At 45.2% G+C, this 19,646-nt stretch overlaps 2 protein-coding genes across 2 annotated transcripts; one reads left to right on the forward strand and one right to left on the reverse strand.

The window, feature by feature from the left end:
• The first annotated feature begins 8,293 nt into the window (after positions 1 to 8,293).
• Positions 8,294 to 8,929, forward strand: LOC109750263 (histone H2B.11). Its single transcript, XM_020309223.4, has one exon. The coding sequence runs from the start codon at positions 8,372 to 8,374 to the stop codon at positions 8,780 to 8,782; it is 411 nt and encodes a 136-aa protein (XP_020164812.1). The 5' UTR covers positions 8,294 to 8,371; the 3' UTR covers positions 8,783 to 8,929.
• A 1,219-nt stretch (positions 8,930 to 10,148) lies between these two features.
• LOC109750264 (uncharacterized) lies at positions 10,149 to 10,729 on the reverse strand. Its single transcript, XM_020309224.4, has one exon. It carries the CDS (start codon positions 10,570 to 10,572, stop codon positions 10,315 to 10,317), a length of 258 nt encoding a protein of 85 aa, XP_020164813.1. The 5' UTR covers positions 10,573 to 10,729; the 3' UTR covers positions 10,149 to 10,314.
• Positions 10,730 to 19,646: the final 8,917 nt, after the last annotated feature.

A 19,646-nucleotide genomic window follows, 5' to 3' on the forward strand; every position in this document is an offset into this window, starting at 1 on the left:
GCTGCCAGGGACGGATACCGGATTATGCCTGCAGACATCATCGCCTACTGGAACGCTCACGCTGCTGCAGAGGCTACGCAGGAGCCTCAGCAGTGGGATGAGTGGATGCCAGCTCCTCAGGATCCCTACTACCACCCAGACTACTGATTGACTACCAAGCTAGGCCAAAATCCTAAGCTTGGGGGAGTACGTGTTTCTCACTGACATTACATTCATGTTCACATATCATTCTATTTGTCGGTGTTCACACTTTTTCATTGTATCATCCATGCTTAGATTTATTTTCTTGCTTTCTTCTTGTGTGTTTGAAAAACCTTAGAAAAACAAAAAAATTAGTTGTAGTAATTTACTTTCCATGCATGCTTAGTAGTAGCACTAAAAAGAAAATCCAAAAAGATTTCCTTCTTCTTTTGCTTGTTGGGAGTTTTCCCGTGTAAATATTTTTTCTCGTTTTTGCTTTTTCCTTGTATTTGCTTGTTCAAGAAAACGAAAAACTCCAAAAATATTTCAGTGTGTTTCTCTGAATTTCTTTTCTTTTATTCGAGTCTTACCAAGGAGAAGACCACGATGAAAATGTTGAGTGGCTCTCATATGAATAACTGTTGAACTAATAAGAACACATTTTGCTTTGTCTTCTCCTGTTGAATAAAATGTTTTGCAGATTCCAGCTTAGTCCATGGCACTCTTGCACTATTATTACTTTCATATCATTCGGTCGTGCAAGTGAAAGGCAATAATGACGATATTCGATGAACTGGCCGTGGCAAAGAGAAACTAGTATGAACTCGACTTGTTCTGTTTGTGTAAATATGTTTAACCTAGTATCCAGGCTTCAGCCCATTATGATTAAATATGTTTGCAATGACAATTAGAGATCATAGTTTCTCATGCCATGCATAAGTATCTAGGAGTAGATAATGATTTATCTTGGATATCAAGATAGCATTAAAATGATTGTGATGTAGTATGATGATATGGTATCCTCCTCTGAATGTTCGAGTGGCTTGACTTGGCACATGTTCATGCATGTAGTTGAATCAAAACCAACATAGCCTCTATGATATTTATGTTCATGGTGTTCATATCCTACTCATGCTAGTGTCCAATGTTACTTATGCATAATGCCTGGTTATGATCGTTGTTGCTCTCTAGTTGGCCGCTTCTCAATCTAATTGCTAGCCTTCGCCCGTACTAAGTGGGAACTCTGCTTGTACATCAAAAACCTTGAACCCAAAGATATTCCAGATGAGTCCACCATACCTACCTATACGCGGTATTACCCTGCCGTCCTAAGTAAATTTGCATGTGCCACCTCTAAAAACTTCTAAAAATTATCCTTTTTGTGTGCCTGGATCGCTCATGGAACGACAGGAGGTGGTCGGTATCTTCCGTGCTAAGCGGGTTATTCTCAGGTCGAGTGTTTATTCACTCGCCATCGCACGAGAAAATGGGCGGTAATAGGGATGCCCAGTCCCAAACTGCAAACATGAAAAAGAGTTCATCTCTTAAATAATCAAACAAAAACTCCCAATGGAGTCAAAACCTTTACTTTATCGCTTGGGAACCGCCACTAGCGTGCTTAGCATGGAAGATGTTGATAACTGATGGTCGTGAAGTGAATAAGAAGGGTGCATGTCTCAAAATATCATTTACCTCTGTTTTAAAAATTGAGCTCTGGCACCTCTGCAAATCACTGCTTCCCTCTGCAAAAGGACTTTCTATTTACTTTTATGTTGTGTCATCACCTTAAAACAAGCGCCAGAAACTGAGTAGAGCACATCTGTCATGATTTATGCATTATGTGTAGCTAATGTTGGGTGCATCATGACTGGATCTTTTCTACCATGAATTACAATGTCTAGTCGCTGCTTGAACTTTGGAGGTGCTCTGTATTTAAGTTTTGCGGTCTCAGAAAGGGCTAGCGAGATACCACTGTTGTCATATTATATCATGGTTGTTTTGACAACGTGTTGCTGTTTGAGATCTCTTATTATCGCTCGCTAGCTGATTATGTCATTGATATGAGTTAATATAATCTTTAAATGTTATTGTTGACATGGTTAGTTATAATGTTAGCTGAAAACTTGGGTGATGTTTAAGCTTATTTATGCAAACAAGAGCAAAAGAGTTCATAAAAGTTTTTCTTTCTCACTTTCAGTTTATCAACTGAATTGCTTGAGGACAAGCAAAGGTTTAAGCTTGGGGGAGTTGATACGTCTCCAACGTATCTACTTTTTCTCACGCTTTTTCCTCTTGTTTTGGACTCTAATTTGCATGAATGAAACTAACCCCGGACTGGCGTTGTTTTTAGCAGAACTACCATGGTGTTGTTTTCGTGCAGAAATAAAAGTTCTCGGAATGAAACGAAACTTTGCAAGGATTTTTTATGGAATAAAAGATAATTTCTGGAGCCAAGACCCACCGGAGAGGGGCCCCTGGGTGGGCACAACCCACCAGGGCGCGCCCCCCTCTCCTGGCGCGCCCAGGTGGGTTGTACCCACCTAGTGGCCCCGTAGACGATCCCCCTGACACTATAAAATCACATATTTCCAGAAAAAATCAGGGAGAAAGAATTATCACGTTCCACAAGACGGAGCCGCCGCCAAGCCCTGTTCTTCCTCAGGAGGGCAGATCTGGAGTCCGTTTGGGGCTCCGAAGAGGGGGATCTTCGTTCTTCGTCATCACCAACCAATCTCCATCACCAATTCCATGATGCTCCCCACCAGGAGTGAGTAATTCCTTCGTAGGCTCACTGGTCGGTGAGGAGTTGGATGAGATTCATCATGTAATCGAGTTAGTTTTGTTAGGGCCTGATCCCTAGTATCCACTATGTTCTTAGATTGATGTTGCTATGACTTTGCTATGCTTAATGCTTGTCACTTTGGGCCCGAGTGCCATGAACTCAGATCTGAACGGTTTATGAATTCATCATTATATCCATGTTTTAGATCCGATCTTGCAAGTTATAGTCACCTACTACGTGTTATGATCCGGCAACCCCGGAGTGACAACAACCGGGCCCACTCCCGGTGATGACCGTAGTTTGAGGAGTTCATGTATTCACTATGTGTTAATGCTTTGTTCCAGTTCTCTATTAAAAGGAGGCCTTAATATCCCTTAGTTTCCAATATGGACCCCGCTGCCACGGGAGGGTAGGACAAAAGATGTCATGCAAGTTCTTTTAATAAAGCACGTATGACTATTTACGAAATACATGCCTACATTATATCGATGAACTGGAGCTAGTGCCGTATCGCCCTAGGTTATAACTGTCACATGATGAATATCATCCAACAAGTCACCGATCCAATGCCTACGAATTTATTTATATTGATCTTGCTGAGTTACTACTGCTATCATCACTGTTACACTTGCTACAAAAATACTGCTATCACTGTTACTGTTACCGTTGCTCCTGCCACTACTATCTAAACTATCAAACTACTTTGCTACTGATCACTTTGCTGCAGATAATTAATCTCCAGGCGTGGTTGAATTGACAACTCAGCTGGTAATATCTTCAAATATTCTTTGGCTCCCCTTGTGTCGAATCTATAAATTTGAGTTGAATAATCTACCCTCGAAAACTGTTGCGATCCCCTATACTTGTGGGTTATCAGACATCAATGTCGTTGCCGGGTTGCTTAGGGCCTTGGATGAGCACTGGCATCATAATGAACTTCCGCTTCATGCACAACCAAGGAGGAAGGTTATACATACATAGAGTCACATGCCAGGTGCTATGGTTGCTGCTCTGCTCCCCAAAAGGATTAATGCCATCTGCACTTAGACCAAACCATACGTTCCTTGCGTCACCTGCAAAGTCCTCCCAGTACTTTCTCTCTATTTTTCTCCACTGCGACCCGTCAGCGGGTACTCTCAACTTCCCGTCTTTCTTATGGTCTTCTCCGTGCCATCGCATCGACTTGACATGCTCTTTGTTTTGGAACAAACGTTTCAACCGTGGTATTATAGGAGCATACCACATCACCTTAGCAGGAATCTTCTTCCTGGGGCGCCCGCCCTCGACATCACCAGGGTCATCGCGGCTGATCTTATAGCGCAATGCACCGCATACCGGGCACGCGTTTAAATCCTCCTACTCACCGCGGTAGAGGATGCAGTCATTAGGGCATGCATGTATCTTATTCACCTCTAACCCTAGAGGGCAGACAACCTTCTTTGCTTCGTACGTACTCTCGGGCAATTCATTGTCCTTTGGAAGCGTCTTCTTTAACATTATCAGCAACTTTCCAAATCCCTTGTCAGATACACCATTCTCTACCTTCCATTGCAGCAATTCCAGTGTGGTGCCCAGCTTTTTCTTGTCAGCTTCGCAATTCGGGTACAACAATTTCTTGTGATCCTCTAACATGCGCTGCAACTTCTTCTTCTCCTTTTCACTTGCGCAGTTTCTCTTTGCGTCGGCAATGGCCCGACCTAGGTCATCAGCGGGCTCATCTAATGCCTCTTCTTCAGCTTCTTCCCACATTGCCGGCTCAGCTTCTTCCCCCATTGTTGTACCATCGTATTCAGGGAACCCATGGCCAGGATAGCTGTCGTCGTCCTCTTCTTCTTCATTGTCTTCCATCATAACCCCTCTTTCTCCGTGCTTGGTCCAAACATTATAGTGGGGCATGAAACCGGACTCAAACAGGTGGACGTGAATGGTTCTTGACTTAGAGTAATTCTGATCATTCTTACAGCCAGCACATGGACAAGGCATAAAACCATCCGTCCTCTTGTTTGCCTTTGCCGCAAGCAGAAAAGTTTGCACGCCATTAACGAACTGGGGAGAGCATCGGTCATCGTACATCCATTGCCGGCTCATCTTCATTACACAACACCGAATAGACCAAATTAATACAAGTTCATACATAAAGTTCATACAACACTTAAATGCAACATACAAATAACTTTTTAGCTAAAGCATTTAAATGCAACAACAAATGCTATCAAGATCGCAACTAAGGTAACAATTGATCCAACAGCATAATGATACCAAGCCTCACTATCAATGGCATATTTTCTAATCTTTCTAATCTTCAGCGCATTTTCTCCATCTTGATCTTGTGATCATCGACGACATCGGCAACATGCAACTCCAATTCCATCTTCTCCCCCTCAATTCTTTTCAATTTTTATTTCAAATACTCGTTTTCTCTTTCAACTAAATTTATCCTCTCGACAATAGGGTCGGTTGGAATTTCCGGTTCACATACCTCCTAGATAAAAATATCTATGTCAACTTGATGGGCATAATTTGTCATAAACACAAAATGCAATAAATAGTTATAAAAGAGAATATACCACATCCGAATCATAACCCGGACGAGTGCCGACGGGGACGAATATCAAAACCATGGCACTATGTATAACAAACAACGTACGGGTAAGATAATTATGAGTAACTATATATCTAAATCACACAAACATGATTTTTTTATATAAAAAAGATAAGAACAAGAGGCTCACCACAAGGTGGTGCTGGCGACGGGACGGTGCGGGTGATCGATGGTGGTTAGGACGGAGACGGGAGGCACTAAGTAAACCACACCTACATATGCAAACTAGGAGTTATTTTAACCTCAAATTGCATATAAATCAAATACCACCACATATAATTCCTCCCAAAATAAAACCCACAAATCACTATACTTATAGAGCATTGCAAGAGCTAATATAGCAATGAGAGATGAAAGGACAAAGTTGCTAACCTTTGTGATCACTTGGATGGCCTTCAAATCTTCACAAATTTTGGCAAAAATGGAGTGTGAGCTCGAGAGGAAGAGGAAGAAAACAGAGGAGAGGGGAAAGGGGAAGAACAGTGCGCTCGGGCTCGACGAAGGGGTTTATATAGGATGACCTTTAGTACCGGTTGGTTATACGAACCGGGACTAAAGGTGCATCTCTAGTCCCGGTTCATATAACCAACCGGTACTAAAGGTGCTGGTGGGGCCCCAGCCTAACACAAGCCTGCCACCACGTCTTTAGGACCGGTTCGTGGCATGAACCGGTACTAAAGGTTCGCCACGAACCGGTACTAATGATCGCCGCCCGCCTAGCCGTTGGAACCGACACTAATGAGCACATTAGTGTCGGATCAGTTACAAACCGAGACTAATGTGCTTCACATTAGGCCCTTTTTCTACTAGTGGTGCTTCGCACGGCGGTCATGGCGGCTTCCTGGCTTTGCGGCGGTAATCGACGGCCCCATGGCCGGCGGGGGTACTCCGGTGGGCTCCTTGGCTCTGCGATGGGCGGCGACGACGGCCGTGGATCTGGCATCCCAGCCAGATCCGTCATCGATCCTTCACGTGGATGCTCGGCGGCGCGATGAGGGCTCCGATGAGGGGATGGAGGATCTCCACCAGAATACCGGCGACGGCATATGTCTTCATGGCGAGGCTTCGCGCGGTTCCACCCAGCCGCGAGATCGGGACGACGTGACTTCCGGTGAAAATTACGACTGACTGTTGTCTTGGCGGACGATGGCGGCGTCTTTGACATTGTTTCCTTCTCGAGGCATCGTCGTTCTAGGTCACGTCAACTCGATTGGGATATTATGGGGAAAATCCTAGATCTTGATCTACCGGATCGGATGATGACGACGCCTTTGGTGTCGTTCTCCCTTCTGGGGGCATCATTTTGGAGTAAGTGCTGGCTGGAGGGTACAAGAGCTTGTACATTCCCCATTCTCACACAACATGTCATACTGCAAATGTATAAGACCAAAATAGAATGTACATTCAACTTGGTAAACAAAGTACTACTACAATATTTCCATTTAAAAAAAAGTACTACCATATGAAGTTGAAAGTGTCAATTAGGGACAACATGACAAACTTACAGATACAAACTACAACAAAATATAGAATAACCACATGAAAATAAAACCTCCACTATACATTATTATGAAAGCAGACACCACAAGAAGCTATGAGATTTAGATGACAACATGAACTACCGCAACACCTGCTTAATTACTCGGTGTAACCAAGAAAAAAAGTCATGCATTGGAGTACAGAAGACCGTGTTGCTACTTTTATGTTCAAGGGTATACTGGCAAACCAGAACACTGCTTAATTTCTTCCATCAATATGTCTTTAGCTTTCTTGCACACTACTCAGACCTGCACAAGAAACATTTATAAGATGTTGATAATGCAACCTGACTACCCAAGACCCGAGTGAGTTTTTGTCCACACCGAGGATAATAAAGCAATGAAAACATTACACTCTTCTCTCAAATTGGTTAGGACCAAAAGGAAGTCAAGGCCAAGTAAACCAGCATCTCGCTAGTATTGGCAACATCTTGCTTAGTTATCAATGTGTCAAGGCCAAGTTAAGACCGTTTTTTTCCAACAACAGCAAGCCTTGATCAGAATCCTTCAAGGGGGTGGGGGCAAGGATGATAATTCGTCTAGGGGTAATATGAACACATTGATGTTGCTGCTCCTTGAATGGGATTTCCAGCTTGTGCCGGAAATGAGTTATTTCTCAATTGAGAAGAAGCTTTTTAGGTCTCCTCGTGGTTCCTCTCGATTCTACATCTTCATGAACAAAACAAAATCAGAAGACATCTCCATGTTACATGAAGCAAGACAAAGAAAGAAACTGCAAAAAATATTGAGTCAAGTACACAAGATTTTTCTTATGTGTAAAATCTAGACAGAAATATGTGCAGTGCAGAACCAGAGGAACCAAGGTAGCCGACTTACAAAGCTTTTGAGAGACCTCATGTGTGGACCTGGTAAGGCCTTTCAAACCACCCGCATTTTATCTTTGGCCTACTTCCTTGCTGTATTTGTCCTAACCAAAGAGATACATAATATAACCACACACTCAGTCATGTAAAAAAAGAGCTTGGAAATCCATAAAACTGCATATTTGTAGCAAAGAGAGAACCACCCAAAGGCAGACGTAAACATGTGTGTATAGGGGTTAACTCAAAAGAGAAAACTACATGTGTGTAGAGGGGTTAGCTCAAAAGTACTGTCAAATGGAGGCAGGAGACACGAGAGTGCATTTTTTCTGAGAAAAGATCGAAAAACAATTGAACTCAAATCCCGCCACGGAGAAAGTCATGCGCGCGCGCGGGGGCCGAAACCCGTCCGCTCCCCGCCCACCTACTTCCCGCCACGTCAGCGATCCGTGCCGGGGCGCATCTGGGTCCTCCATCGCGCACCGCGACGAACGGCAGATATCCTATCGATCCGCGGCACCCACCCCTCCACCAATCAGAGCCGGCCTCCCCCTCCTATAAATCCACCGCGCCCCCGCCCTCAATCCTCCACCATTCCTCCCACCTTCAAGCTCATCCACACAAGCACCTCTCCGCTCTCCCGGTCGAAGCATCCGCATCCTCATCCATGGCCCCCAAGGCAGCCGAGAAGAAGCCGGTTGAGAAGACCCCGGCGGGGAAGAAGCCCAAGGCGGAGAAGAAGGTGCCGGCGTCCAAGGAGGGCGGCGGCGACAAGAAGGGCAAGAAGAAGGCCAAGAAGAGCGTGGAGACGTACAAGATCTACATCTTCAAGGTGCTGAAGCAGGTGCACCCGGACATCGGCATCTCCTCCAAGGCCATGTCCATCATGAACTCCTTCATCAACGACATCTTCGAGAAGCTGGCCGGCGAGTCCGCCAAGCTGGCGCGCTACAACAAGAAGCCCACCATCACGTCCCGCGAGATCCAGACCTCCGTCCGCCTCGTCCTCCCCGGCGAGCTCGCCAAGCACGCCGTCTCTGAGGGCACCAAGGCCGTCACCAAGTTCACCTCCGCCTGATCTGGCCGTCTCCGTTTGTCTTCTTTGATGGATGTATCGGTGTTGCTCTGTAGTAGTTAGCTGTTCGTGCTCTGTCGTGTTGTAGCTTGTGCTGGTTGTTTTGGATCACATTTCATGATCCGGAGAAATAGTAATTTCAGTTCTTGATATGATCCGCTACTTTGTCTTGGTTCGATCTGTGGTGCGAGCTCGCCTTTTCTATGTAAATCTCTGCGGCAACGAATCTGAACTTGCAGATATGTTCCTCTGTTTCAATTCTTAATTTCAGTTTCAGCTAACTGTTTAGCGCCCTGTTTCAGTTAACTGATGGAGTGCCGATATCTTCAGACAAACTCGGTTTCAGTTTCAGCTCCCGACCTTTCGTCATGCTCGCTGAATGGCCATGATCCCCCAAAACGTACAGTTGCTCATGCAGATGTTGCTGTTACCATCGACACAATTTGTTTGTCCGTTTTTCTCTCGTGATGTTTATCTGTTGTATCATTGCTTGAACATAAGATGAAAATAGTTGGGTTCAGTCAGCGCAGCACGTTACGGTAGGATCGTGAGGTTAATGGATCAGGCAAGCTTGTTCTAGCCGAGGAGAGGATGTTTATTTAGAGAAGATGCACATAAACTTTTCTTGTGCTGAAATGCATATTTTTTACCATGTGTATTTTCTTTCGCCACTTTCTGTAATAATGTAATGACATTGTTCTTGGGATGCAAATCGTACGAATTAGTTTTACTGAACAGCCGCGAACGTTTCGTCTCGTCATCAGAAGTGTAAAGAAATAGAACGGGCGGCCAGCATTGGTGCAAGCTGAACTTTTCTCGATTATTCTCTGATGGTGCCTGAGACGAAGCTAATGGTTTTATTGCCTTGCTTTGGTCTGGTGTCAACATCTTGGTGTCAAATTGTGCTGATGTTCCATGCGAAATTAATGCGCGTTGGAAGGTCATATAATAAACGTGCGGGAGCAAAATGAATTTGGGACAACACCGGATTTCCGCACCTGAATATATTCAATAAAAGAGGCCTCAAAGAACATCTAAATATATTCATGAAAGAGGGAGATCTCAAAGCCGGACACTAGGGACATCAGGTGTAGCAGGGGATCATGAAGGGGGAGTGATCAGAAACAGAACAAGGAACTAGGCAGAGATGTTTCTCTGTTGGACTATGAATGTAATCTGAACTTGCGGGGGTGGTGAGTCTATTTCAGTTAGCTGACGAAAGTGTCGGTATCTTCAGACATAAACTCAGTTCGATGGCTTTGATCGCCTGAAACGTCACTGTTGGCCATGCAGGCGTTGCCGTCACTGAACATCTCTGCGCCGTCATGACGACAATCCTAAAAAACCAAAGCTCATCTCCAAATAATCATGGCGAAATTGGTTTCTTTATACCTCTGTATTCTGTACAACACGCGGCTTCAGTTAGAAGCCCAAGTTAACAGCAAATGAACACGCCGATCGTACGGTGATCGAACGATGAAAGAATGAGTCTCACACGCGCGCGGGCAGACCACGAGCAGCCAGTGATTCACTGCTCAGTGGCACACGATGGTCCCGAAGCAGTCGATCCCGTCGAACTCCGGCGCGAACCGCGGCCGCAACATCGGCGATTTCCCCTTGTCCGGCTGCTGCTCCGCCTCCGCCGGCAGACCGCCCTGCTTCCCGTCTTGCCCTGCTCTAGCCTGGCCGTCGTCCCGCAGCTTCCTCCCCTGCCGCTGCCAGGAGAACCGAGCGCCGGGGACGACGTCGGCCGGCGACGCGCTCAGGATGGAGAAGGCCAGCACCTTGTCCATGCTCGACTGGAGACGGGGGTGATTCCTGGCTTCCTGCAGCAGCTCCGGTGGCCGATGCTTTCTTGCACGCTCGCTCGCTCGCTCTGTGACTTTGCTTCAGTCAATCAATTGGTTTTGCTTGCTTGGTTGGTGAAGGGAGAGCGGGGACGCGACCCGGCTTATATACGGCGGAGCATGGTCATGGAGGAAGTTTAAGTTTTGGGCATGGCGGTTTCAAGCGCTGGAGAAGCCCAGAATATTCGTGGACGCGGCCGCGGGGAAGAAACAGCGAGCGAGCTCGTGACGCACGAGGTGGCGTGGTGGAGGTTGGTTGCAACCGTCTCGCGGTTTCGCCCGTGTCCATATTCTTTCCCTCCTGCGCTGTCTTCTCTACCCGTGAAACTTGACAATTCTGGCCATTTTTCCCCGCGTAAATCTGGCCTTTTTTGAAAGAGAGAATTCCTTATTTAACATTGATTTTTTTACCAATTTGACACAGCAAACCTCTTTCTTTTGTGATACTCCGTCCATTTAATTATTAACGGTTTAAATGACACCTAAAAAGACGATTTTACCCTCGGTGCAACTTGCGACCAGAATTATTCACATTACGAAATAAACAATAATATTTTTTTCGGTTGCTAAATGTAAAATTAGGCAGCTGTAAACATGCATATCTTGGGTTTTAAATTATTTCAAAATTTAGTTAATTTTTTTGGCAGAACGTCCCCTGTAATTTCCCCACCTGAATATATGTTAATAAAAGAGGCCTCAAAGAACACCTAAATATATTCATGAAAGAGGGAGATCTCAAAGCCGGACACTGTGCATCAGGTATAGCAGGGGATCAGGAAGGGACTTGGGAGATCCAAATGAAGTACCAGTTGGGAGCAATACCCATTCACGAAGATCCAAACCGCAAAGCATAAAAGGGAGCACAAGCAAACCGTAAAGCATCAAAGGGAAGACAAACAAACCTAACAAACTGACAGAAGGAAACCATCACATCTCCACCACCAATACTAGTAAATGGCACGCGCCCGTGCACGTGTAGATTTTTTTTTAAATCATGTAAATATAGTTATAGACACACATATCTTGTGTCATTTTAAGTATCACGATTTGTAGTTTTGAAATATCATGGGTGGACTCGCACAGCTCATCAATTAATTAATCAGTAATTATCGAGATATAAATAATTTAATAGTGTAGGTGTGTAATATTAGATATGCACAATTTCGAATACCAAGAGAAATAGGATACCCGCTTCATCCTCAATTTAATGAAATTTAATAAGTCCTAGCTTGAGCAATGCATAGAGTATACATTGCAAGTTATTCATTATTACAAATAAAATGATTATTTAAACATTAATTATTTCTGTTTTGTTTATCAGATATCTTCACAAATTTATTGCTGAAAACAAGGGCAATATACTGGTAAAACAAAATTTTAACAGAAAGTAAAAGCTATTTTAGCTATAACACATATTACAATTTTCTTTTGTTGTCTTTCTTTAATCAGTTAAATTGCTCCCGCCAGCAGAAAATCGTTTCAGGCATCTGCGCCTATGCCCAGGCTGAACCAGCGTCATGCTTTTACTCTCTCTCATCTCTCATCAGTCATCACCATACCTACTTGGTAGCTCTACTAGTCTCTGGAAATTACTACTCTACCCTACCGCTGCATTCATTGTATCACATGAGTTTGCTAGAAATTTCTATACTGGCAGAATCACGTGCCCATGCGAGAATGGCAGGCCAACACAGTGAAGTGGCGCAGCACGAATCCCTGCGATGTGGGCCGTTAGATGGACATATCCAATGATCTATGTGCAGCCACGTAGTCCTCTAGCACAAGCCATTAAATTTGAGCCGTCTGATTAGAAAGATCCAACGGTCCATATGTCTTGCTATTCGTATACTATATAGTATACTAGTCGAAGGCACGTGCTTTGCACGTGTGCGTTGTTAACTAAAATTCTAGGCAAACATGAAAACTTTAAATAAAAATGAAGCACTTTTTATATGGAGTTTTAGCTTCGCAACCTCTTGCCGAGTTACAATGTTGATGAACAAATTTGATTATTATATTTCCAAAACATGTCAAGAGTAATTTTGGTTAACACTTGACAAACTTAGAGTAATATTCTCAAAACAGTAAGTCACATCGGGGGACCAATTTTTTTTCAAAAAGTAATCATCTGCATGCATTGTACTACATAACATGGACGTGGATGGAATATAATGCATTCTACCATGCATATCCAATATTTAGGATCTCCCGCAAAAGAAATTCCAATGTTTAGGACTTCACAAAAAAATGGGTATGTGTCATCGTAAAATTTGTGAGGATGGCCGTTCAGCTCATCGACCTTCTGTTTTTTAACATACTGCTCGACCATTTTTTTAAGGGAGACCCCTCGACCTTTTTGCGTCGTGCCTTAGGCTAAAATGTGGTTTTGGGCCAACAGCGTAACACTCGGCTATACGGGCCTGAAAACTTGCCACTGGGCCAGCTGTATGGAGGCCCACTCAGAAACGCCAGCACAGGTCAGTTCCCTGCCTCTATGTCGAGCGGAAAAAGAAAAGAATCTTCTCAAAAAATAAACTGTCGAGCGGAAAAAGAAAAGAATCTTCTCAAAAAATAAACTGTCGAGCTGAGCAGCACTGCACCGCCGCCCCTCCTCCCGTCTCTGGCCCCGCGACCCGCCGAACGCCGACCCGAGGACCGCGAGGGCGTCGGGGAAGCGCACGACCCGGACATCCTGCAATCGTGCTCGGCTGCTCGCCTCGCCCAGCCCAATCGTCATTAGCAGCCATGGCGGCGCCTGAATCCGGCAGCCACGGCCTCAAACAGCACAACCCGACAGGCGGCACACTTCACGCTTACACGGCTCCTCCGCTATTGCACCAGCGAGTAGTGTAGAGAATGATTTGGTGCATCGATAATTGATTGATCGTGCACTAGGCACATATATATAGGTACAAGGGGTGCGACCGGTATCTTGTCTCCTAAGATACACGTACATACAGAGGGAGACAGATACTACAGGTACTGCATACAGAACCAGGACCTACGTACATGTACACATGTTCAACCCCCCCCCCCCCCCCCCCCCCCCCCGCAGTCGAAGCGTCGCCGGTGACGCAAAGACTGGACCGAAAGCCCTAAAAAATCGAGGTGGGTAGTCCCTTCGTCATCACATCGGCGAACTACTGATCGGTGGGCACATGGAGAACACGAACACGACCAAGTGCGACGTGGGGCCGCGACGGGGGCTACGGCGTCGGGGGCCGCGACGGGGGCCGTGGCGGGGCCGGCCGAGGAGGCCGCTGCAGAGGCCGCGGGGCCAGGGGCCGCCGGCGCGGGGAGCGCGGGCAGGGCCGAACCCGGGGCGCGGCTGGGCGGTCCACCAGAAGACTCCGAAGGTGATGGTACCTGCTGAAACGGGAACACGAGCTCATCAAAGTACACATGCCGCGAAGTGAAAACGCGGTAGGAGACTGGATCATAGCACCGGTAACCTTTGGTGTTGGGAGGATAGCCAAGGAAGATGCAAGGGAGTGACCGGGGCACGAGTTTGTGAGGAGCAGTGGATGCGGTGCTAGGATAACAGAGACACCCGAAAATGCGAAGACCATCATAAGATGGAACCGCACCGAAGAGGAGCTGGTGAGGGGTGTAGTTCCAGCGGGAACGACTGGGGCGAATGTTAATGAGGAGGCTGGCGGTCGCGAGCGCGTCCGGCCAGAACCAAGCAGGCACGTAGGAGTGGAAGAGCAACGTACGGACACAGTCATTAAGCGTGCGAAGGACGCGCTCGGCGCGACCATTCTGCTGAGACGTGTAGGGGCAGGTGAGGCGAAAGATGGTGCCGTGGGACGCAAGTAAATTGCGGACGACAACGTTGTCAAACTCCTTGCCGTTGTCAGTTTGCAAGGCGAGAATGGGACGACCGAACTGTGTGGTGACATACGAATAAAAAGCGGTGAGTGTGGCAAGAGCGTCGGACTTGCGACGGAGAGGGAAGGTCCACACATAATGAGTAAAATCATCCAATATCACCAAATAGTATAAGTAGCCCGTGTTGCTAGCAACCGGGGATGTCCAAACATCACTATGCAATAACTGAAACGGAAAGGTGGAAATGTTTGTAGACTCGCTAAAGGGAAGACGAACGTGCTTGCCAAGACGGCAAGCCTCACGAGTGTGATCGTCGACCTTATTACATGAGAAGGAAAAACTCTGAAGAATCTGACGCATAATGATGGAGTTGGGATGACCGAGACGGGCATGCCAAAGATCGACACTGGCGGCGAAGGCGGCGGGGCGACGGGTGGTGGTGGCGCCGGAGGGATGCACTGGATAAAGCTCGTCCGGGCTATCACATCGGTGGAGCACCATTCGTGTACGGGCATCCTTCACAGAAAAACCGATATTGTCAAATTCAACAGTTATAGGATTCTCACGAGCAAGGCGACGACGGAAACAAGATTAGTGACTAAGTCAGGAGACACAAGAACATTAGACATATGCACAGGAGTGGAAGTAAAAGGAAAAGACATATGACCGACGTGAGTAATGGGTAGGGAGGAACCGTTACCAACGGTGATACGGGTGGGAGTATGAACGGGAGTGGCAGATGTGAGGTTACCGGGATGAGCAGTCATGTGAGCAGTGGCGCCCGAGTCCATGTACCAGTCACCACCGCCACCATAGGAGCTCGGTGACGGGGCGGAGTGCAGTGCAGCGAGCAAGGCCGGGTCCCACGGCGGCGGCACCTGAGGAGGGTAGCACCCTCCGTAGGCCGGCGCGGGAGCAGCCCCAAAGGCCGGAGCGGCGGCGCCATAGGCCGGCGCGGACCCGTAGGCGGGCGCCGGCGGGGGGGGGGGGGGGCACCATAGCCGCTGTAGGGAGCGGCGTTCTGCGCGGTGAAGAGGGCCCGGTGACCCGCCGGGCGGGGCCCAAGGATGCCCGGAGCCGGAGCCCGAGGGACCGCCATGGAGTACGCGTGGACGACGCCGGTCCACGGGTTGGTGCCGTACGTCCATGGGGGAGTCACCTGCTGCTGCTGCTGACGAGCCCCCCCCTCCCCACGGGCGCCTGTTGCTGCTTGCGGCCGCCCGCCACCCTGCTGCTGGGGGGCAGCGGAAGGGGCGGGAGGCGCGGGCAGGAGGGGGAAGTACCCCGGAGGCGCTGGTGGCGGCGGCTGGTGGCGCGGCGCGGGTGGGGCGGTCGGTGGAGGGGCGACCGGTCCATATGTTGATTTTTATTTTTTTTGAAGTCTGAAAATTTGTTGATTTGTAGGTTCCAAAAATAAAGAACAAGTCTGGTGATTGAAACATGTGTGCACCCATTCCTTGCTTACAAAAGAAATCCCGGACGGAGGGAGTAGAAGCTACACTATCTATGCTGATGTTTGTAAATTTCCTTCTTGGTTTATCTCCTGTGTAAGTTCCTGCAAATTGGTAGAGGGCGCAGTGTGCTAACTCATGGTCTTACTGCCCAGGCGCATCAGATCACTATTAGTAATCTATGGATGGGGCATGTCCCTCCAGTGTTGAGTTGGCTTGTAATGACTCTGTAACTCTGATTCCCTATGAGTATTCAGAAAAGGAAGGAAACTGACCTATGCCCACTTCTGTTGACTTAATGTTTCTGTTGTACTGTATGTTAAAACTGAAAAATGTATGTTTCTTATACTTGTGAAGCCCAATGGCTATCATAAAAAATGATATCTTCTCACTTATGTTGCTGGATTTCTATTATATGCTATAACTGAGAGAAGAATAGTAAATCTATAGATTTAAGTACTGTACATGCTAGATTATTACCCCTGTAAACATATCTTTTGGTCTACAATTTTCATAAGGGCAAGCTAATGACTGAAACCCTATCTAATATTATTTTTCCTGGTACTATTTACATGAATAGAAACATATTAGAAACATCACACTACAGTACACAGCATGTACATGGATTATACCAAAACATCCCTGTAGACAATATTTTTTGTGCTTTTCCCTGATGGGTCATTATCCTTATTTGGCCTTGCAAGTATTCTAGTTGTTTGTCTTGATGTCCCTCTAGACAAAGCAACATAGAGTTGTCCATGAGAAAACACCGGCTCAGGAAGATATACGCCAACATTTGGGATGGTTTGACCCTGGGCTTTGTTGATTGTCATGGCAAAACTAAGCCGAATTGGAAATTGTTTCTTTTAAACTTGAAGGGGAGAACATCATCCTCTGAAGCTGGGAAGAATTCATTTGCATAGTGTTTTTGGTTTCTGCAAAAGGATCATTCTGCTCTGCAATCACAGCTACTATTTCCCCACCAAACAAAAACACACGGTATCAAGGCAAGCGATCAATAAGGATAATAAGTAGAAGATATCGGTTTAATAAAAACAACGTACGTTGCTTCCCTTTTGGTGAAGTCGTGGAGTGAACATTTGTAATATCTCTGAAAGGAGCTCGGCCTTCCATCTCTTGGGTTTTATTGGACGGCTCGCGGTTATGACTTTGATTCTTGATTGTTATAAGTCAGGTGTTTTCGGCCACAACCTACAGTATATAAGCATTAGACCATTTTTTAGGTTGCCAAATCCGAGAAAAATAATTAAAGCATACTCAAATTTGCAAACAGCTATGAGACATGAACAGAATGAACATGTGCTTTATATTCAGATAGCACTGCCTTTTATAGTCTACCAACAGAGCTACTTGGACAAAAGCACAAACACCTTGCGTGCAAGAAAAGCAGAAAATGTCAACAACTACAGCAGACCAGTGACTATGTATTTCATATAAATCTATAGCAAGAAGGATCACTTGTGCAACATTCGCATGCAAAAGAATCATCACAGAATTCCAAAGGAACAGATTAGGATGGGACACCTAGAGAAGGAATAGCTCACTTGTGGTCAGTCCGTCGATGGCACTATGGTGAGCTGGTTGTAGTAGGATGTCCAGCTCTCATGAACCTGGACTCACCAGGCGGCAAGAAAATTTGAACCAAGTCAGAGCTTGCAAGGAGACGATGGTGGAGCTGCAATCTGGATGTTGAGGTGATTCGAAGGATCTGGGGCATGGACGGCGGTTATGAACTGACGGAGATCATGGTGCGTGACGTACACGCTAGAGAAATTTTATACAGAGCATATGGATGTGGTGGTGAAGTCAGCGAGGCTGGCGCCTTGGCGGGGAATCGATTTGCTGGAGCCTTGGTGGGGAATCGATTTGCTGGAGGCGAGCGTGGGTTGTGGAGTTTTTCAGAAGGGGCGACTGAGTTCTCAGGCTTTGGCGGGAATAGGTGGGTGGCGAATCCGGGTAATATGGGCCGTTCGATCTGATAAAGTGGACGGCTAAAGATCATTATGTAATTTGGTGGGCAAAACATGCAAAAAGAAGGTAGATTCAAAATTCAAAAAATTATATACTATAGTAGTAGAGATATATATTCTAAAACCAAACTTCACTGAACAAGTCTTTTTCTTTTGAAGCCGATACAATATCAGCTTTATAGAAAAAAGGAAAGCAGATCACTCAGGTCTCTTAGCTCCCAAAACCTCTCGCGCCATTCCGGCGGCTGCACATATCCCCTAACTCTTCTAGTTTTGATTTTTTCCCCATTTCTGATTTTCCCACCGTTTTCTATCCTATTTAAAACAGACATATGGTTATGCGCTTCACTCATTCTTAGTCAAACCTTATGTACGTTTCACCTTCCTTTTCTTGTTATGATTTTTTTTTCAGTCTCTGATCTCTCCATCGGTGTTCTCTCCTGCTTAAAAAAGACATAAGATTCAGTGGTTTGCCTGTCCTTCATCCAGCCTCATGTACATTTTCCCTTCCTCTTTTCAATTTTTTTCATCTCTGATTATTTTCATCAGTTTTCTTTCCTATTTAAAAAACACATAAGGTTCTGAAGTTCACCCGTCCTTCGTCCACCTTATGTACATTTTTTCTTACTCTTCACATTTTCTTTTACTTTCATCTTTGATTTTTTCACCGGCTTTCTCTCCTATACCTAAAACATATATAAGGTTCTAGGGTTCGCTCGTATGTTGTCCAACCTTATGTACGTTTCTCCTTCTCTTCTTGTTTTGATTTATTTTTCTTTCCTCAATAGTCCCACCTCTTATTAACGTGCCAAATTATATTGCATTTCTTTTGTAAGCCAATAAGTACTTAAAAAAATAAAAAATGTGCAAACAAACATATACATTTACACAAACATTGTTTTGAATGTGTGGTCATTTTATAATTTTGTGAACCATTTTAAAAATGGAACAAACATTTTTATATGTCATGATCATTATTTAAAGATTGTGTGAACAATTTTTTTATTTCATGAACATTTTCTTAGATCTCATGAACGATGTTTTAAATGCATGAATATTTTTGTTGAATGGTACAGACATTTTAAATATCATGAATATTTTTGTAAATGTAGGAACATTATTGAAATTTCATAAACATTTTATTAAAATGCATGAATAATTTACTTTTTTCATGAACACCTTTTTTTTCAAATGTGTGATACATTTATAAAAATTCCATGGACGTCTAAAAAAAAATACAAGCTCACTTTTTTTAAGCCGCGTGAAAATACACATAGAAAAAAATGTAAGAGAAAAGCGCTCGCGGGAGACGCATCTCTCCCGTCACGCGGTAAGTTTGGTCCATCCGGATGCTGTGGATGAGGTTTATATAAGGATCACTTATATATACTCATATGCTATTCAGCGAGTTATGTCCATGTAGTGTGAGACCCTATTTAACGCTCTTTGCAACAAATTGTCGCGCAAATGGGACATGGAGCATGTGAGCTTGAACTCACCGGAGCCCGGAAGAACACTTAATTCAAAAAAATAGTAAAAAATTCTGAACATTTTGGCAAGAAATATTGATGTTTTTACACATGCATGCAAAAATTCGCAATGAAATTTCAATCATGGAGGATTGGGCAAAAAAAAGAAACAAATCAATGCTCCAAAAAGAGTGTTTTTGAAGCATTTTGGATCATCATTTTTTTTCTTACACCTCCATGAATCTGACTTCATTTGCGAATTTTTCACGTGTGTGAAA

This window comes from Aegilops tauschii, chromosome 3 (assembly GCF_002575655.3).
Source record: "Aegilops tauschii subsp. strangulata cultivar AL8/78 chromosome 3, Aet v6.0, whole genome shotgun sequence".
Classification (NCBI taxonomy): Eukaryota; Viridiplantae; Streptophyta; class Magnoliopsida; order Poales; family Poaceae; genus Aegilops; species Aegilops tauschii.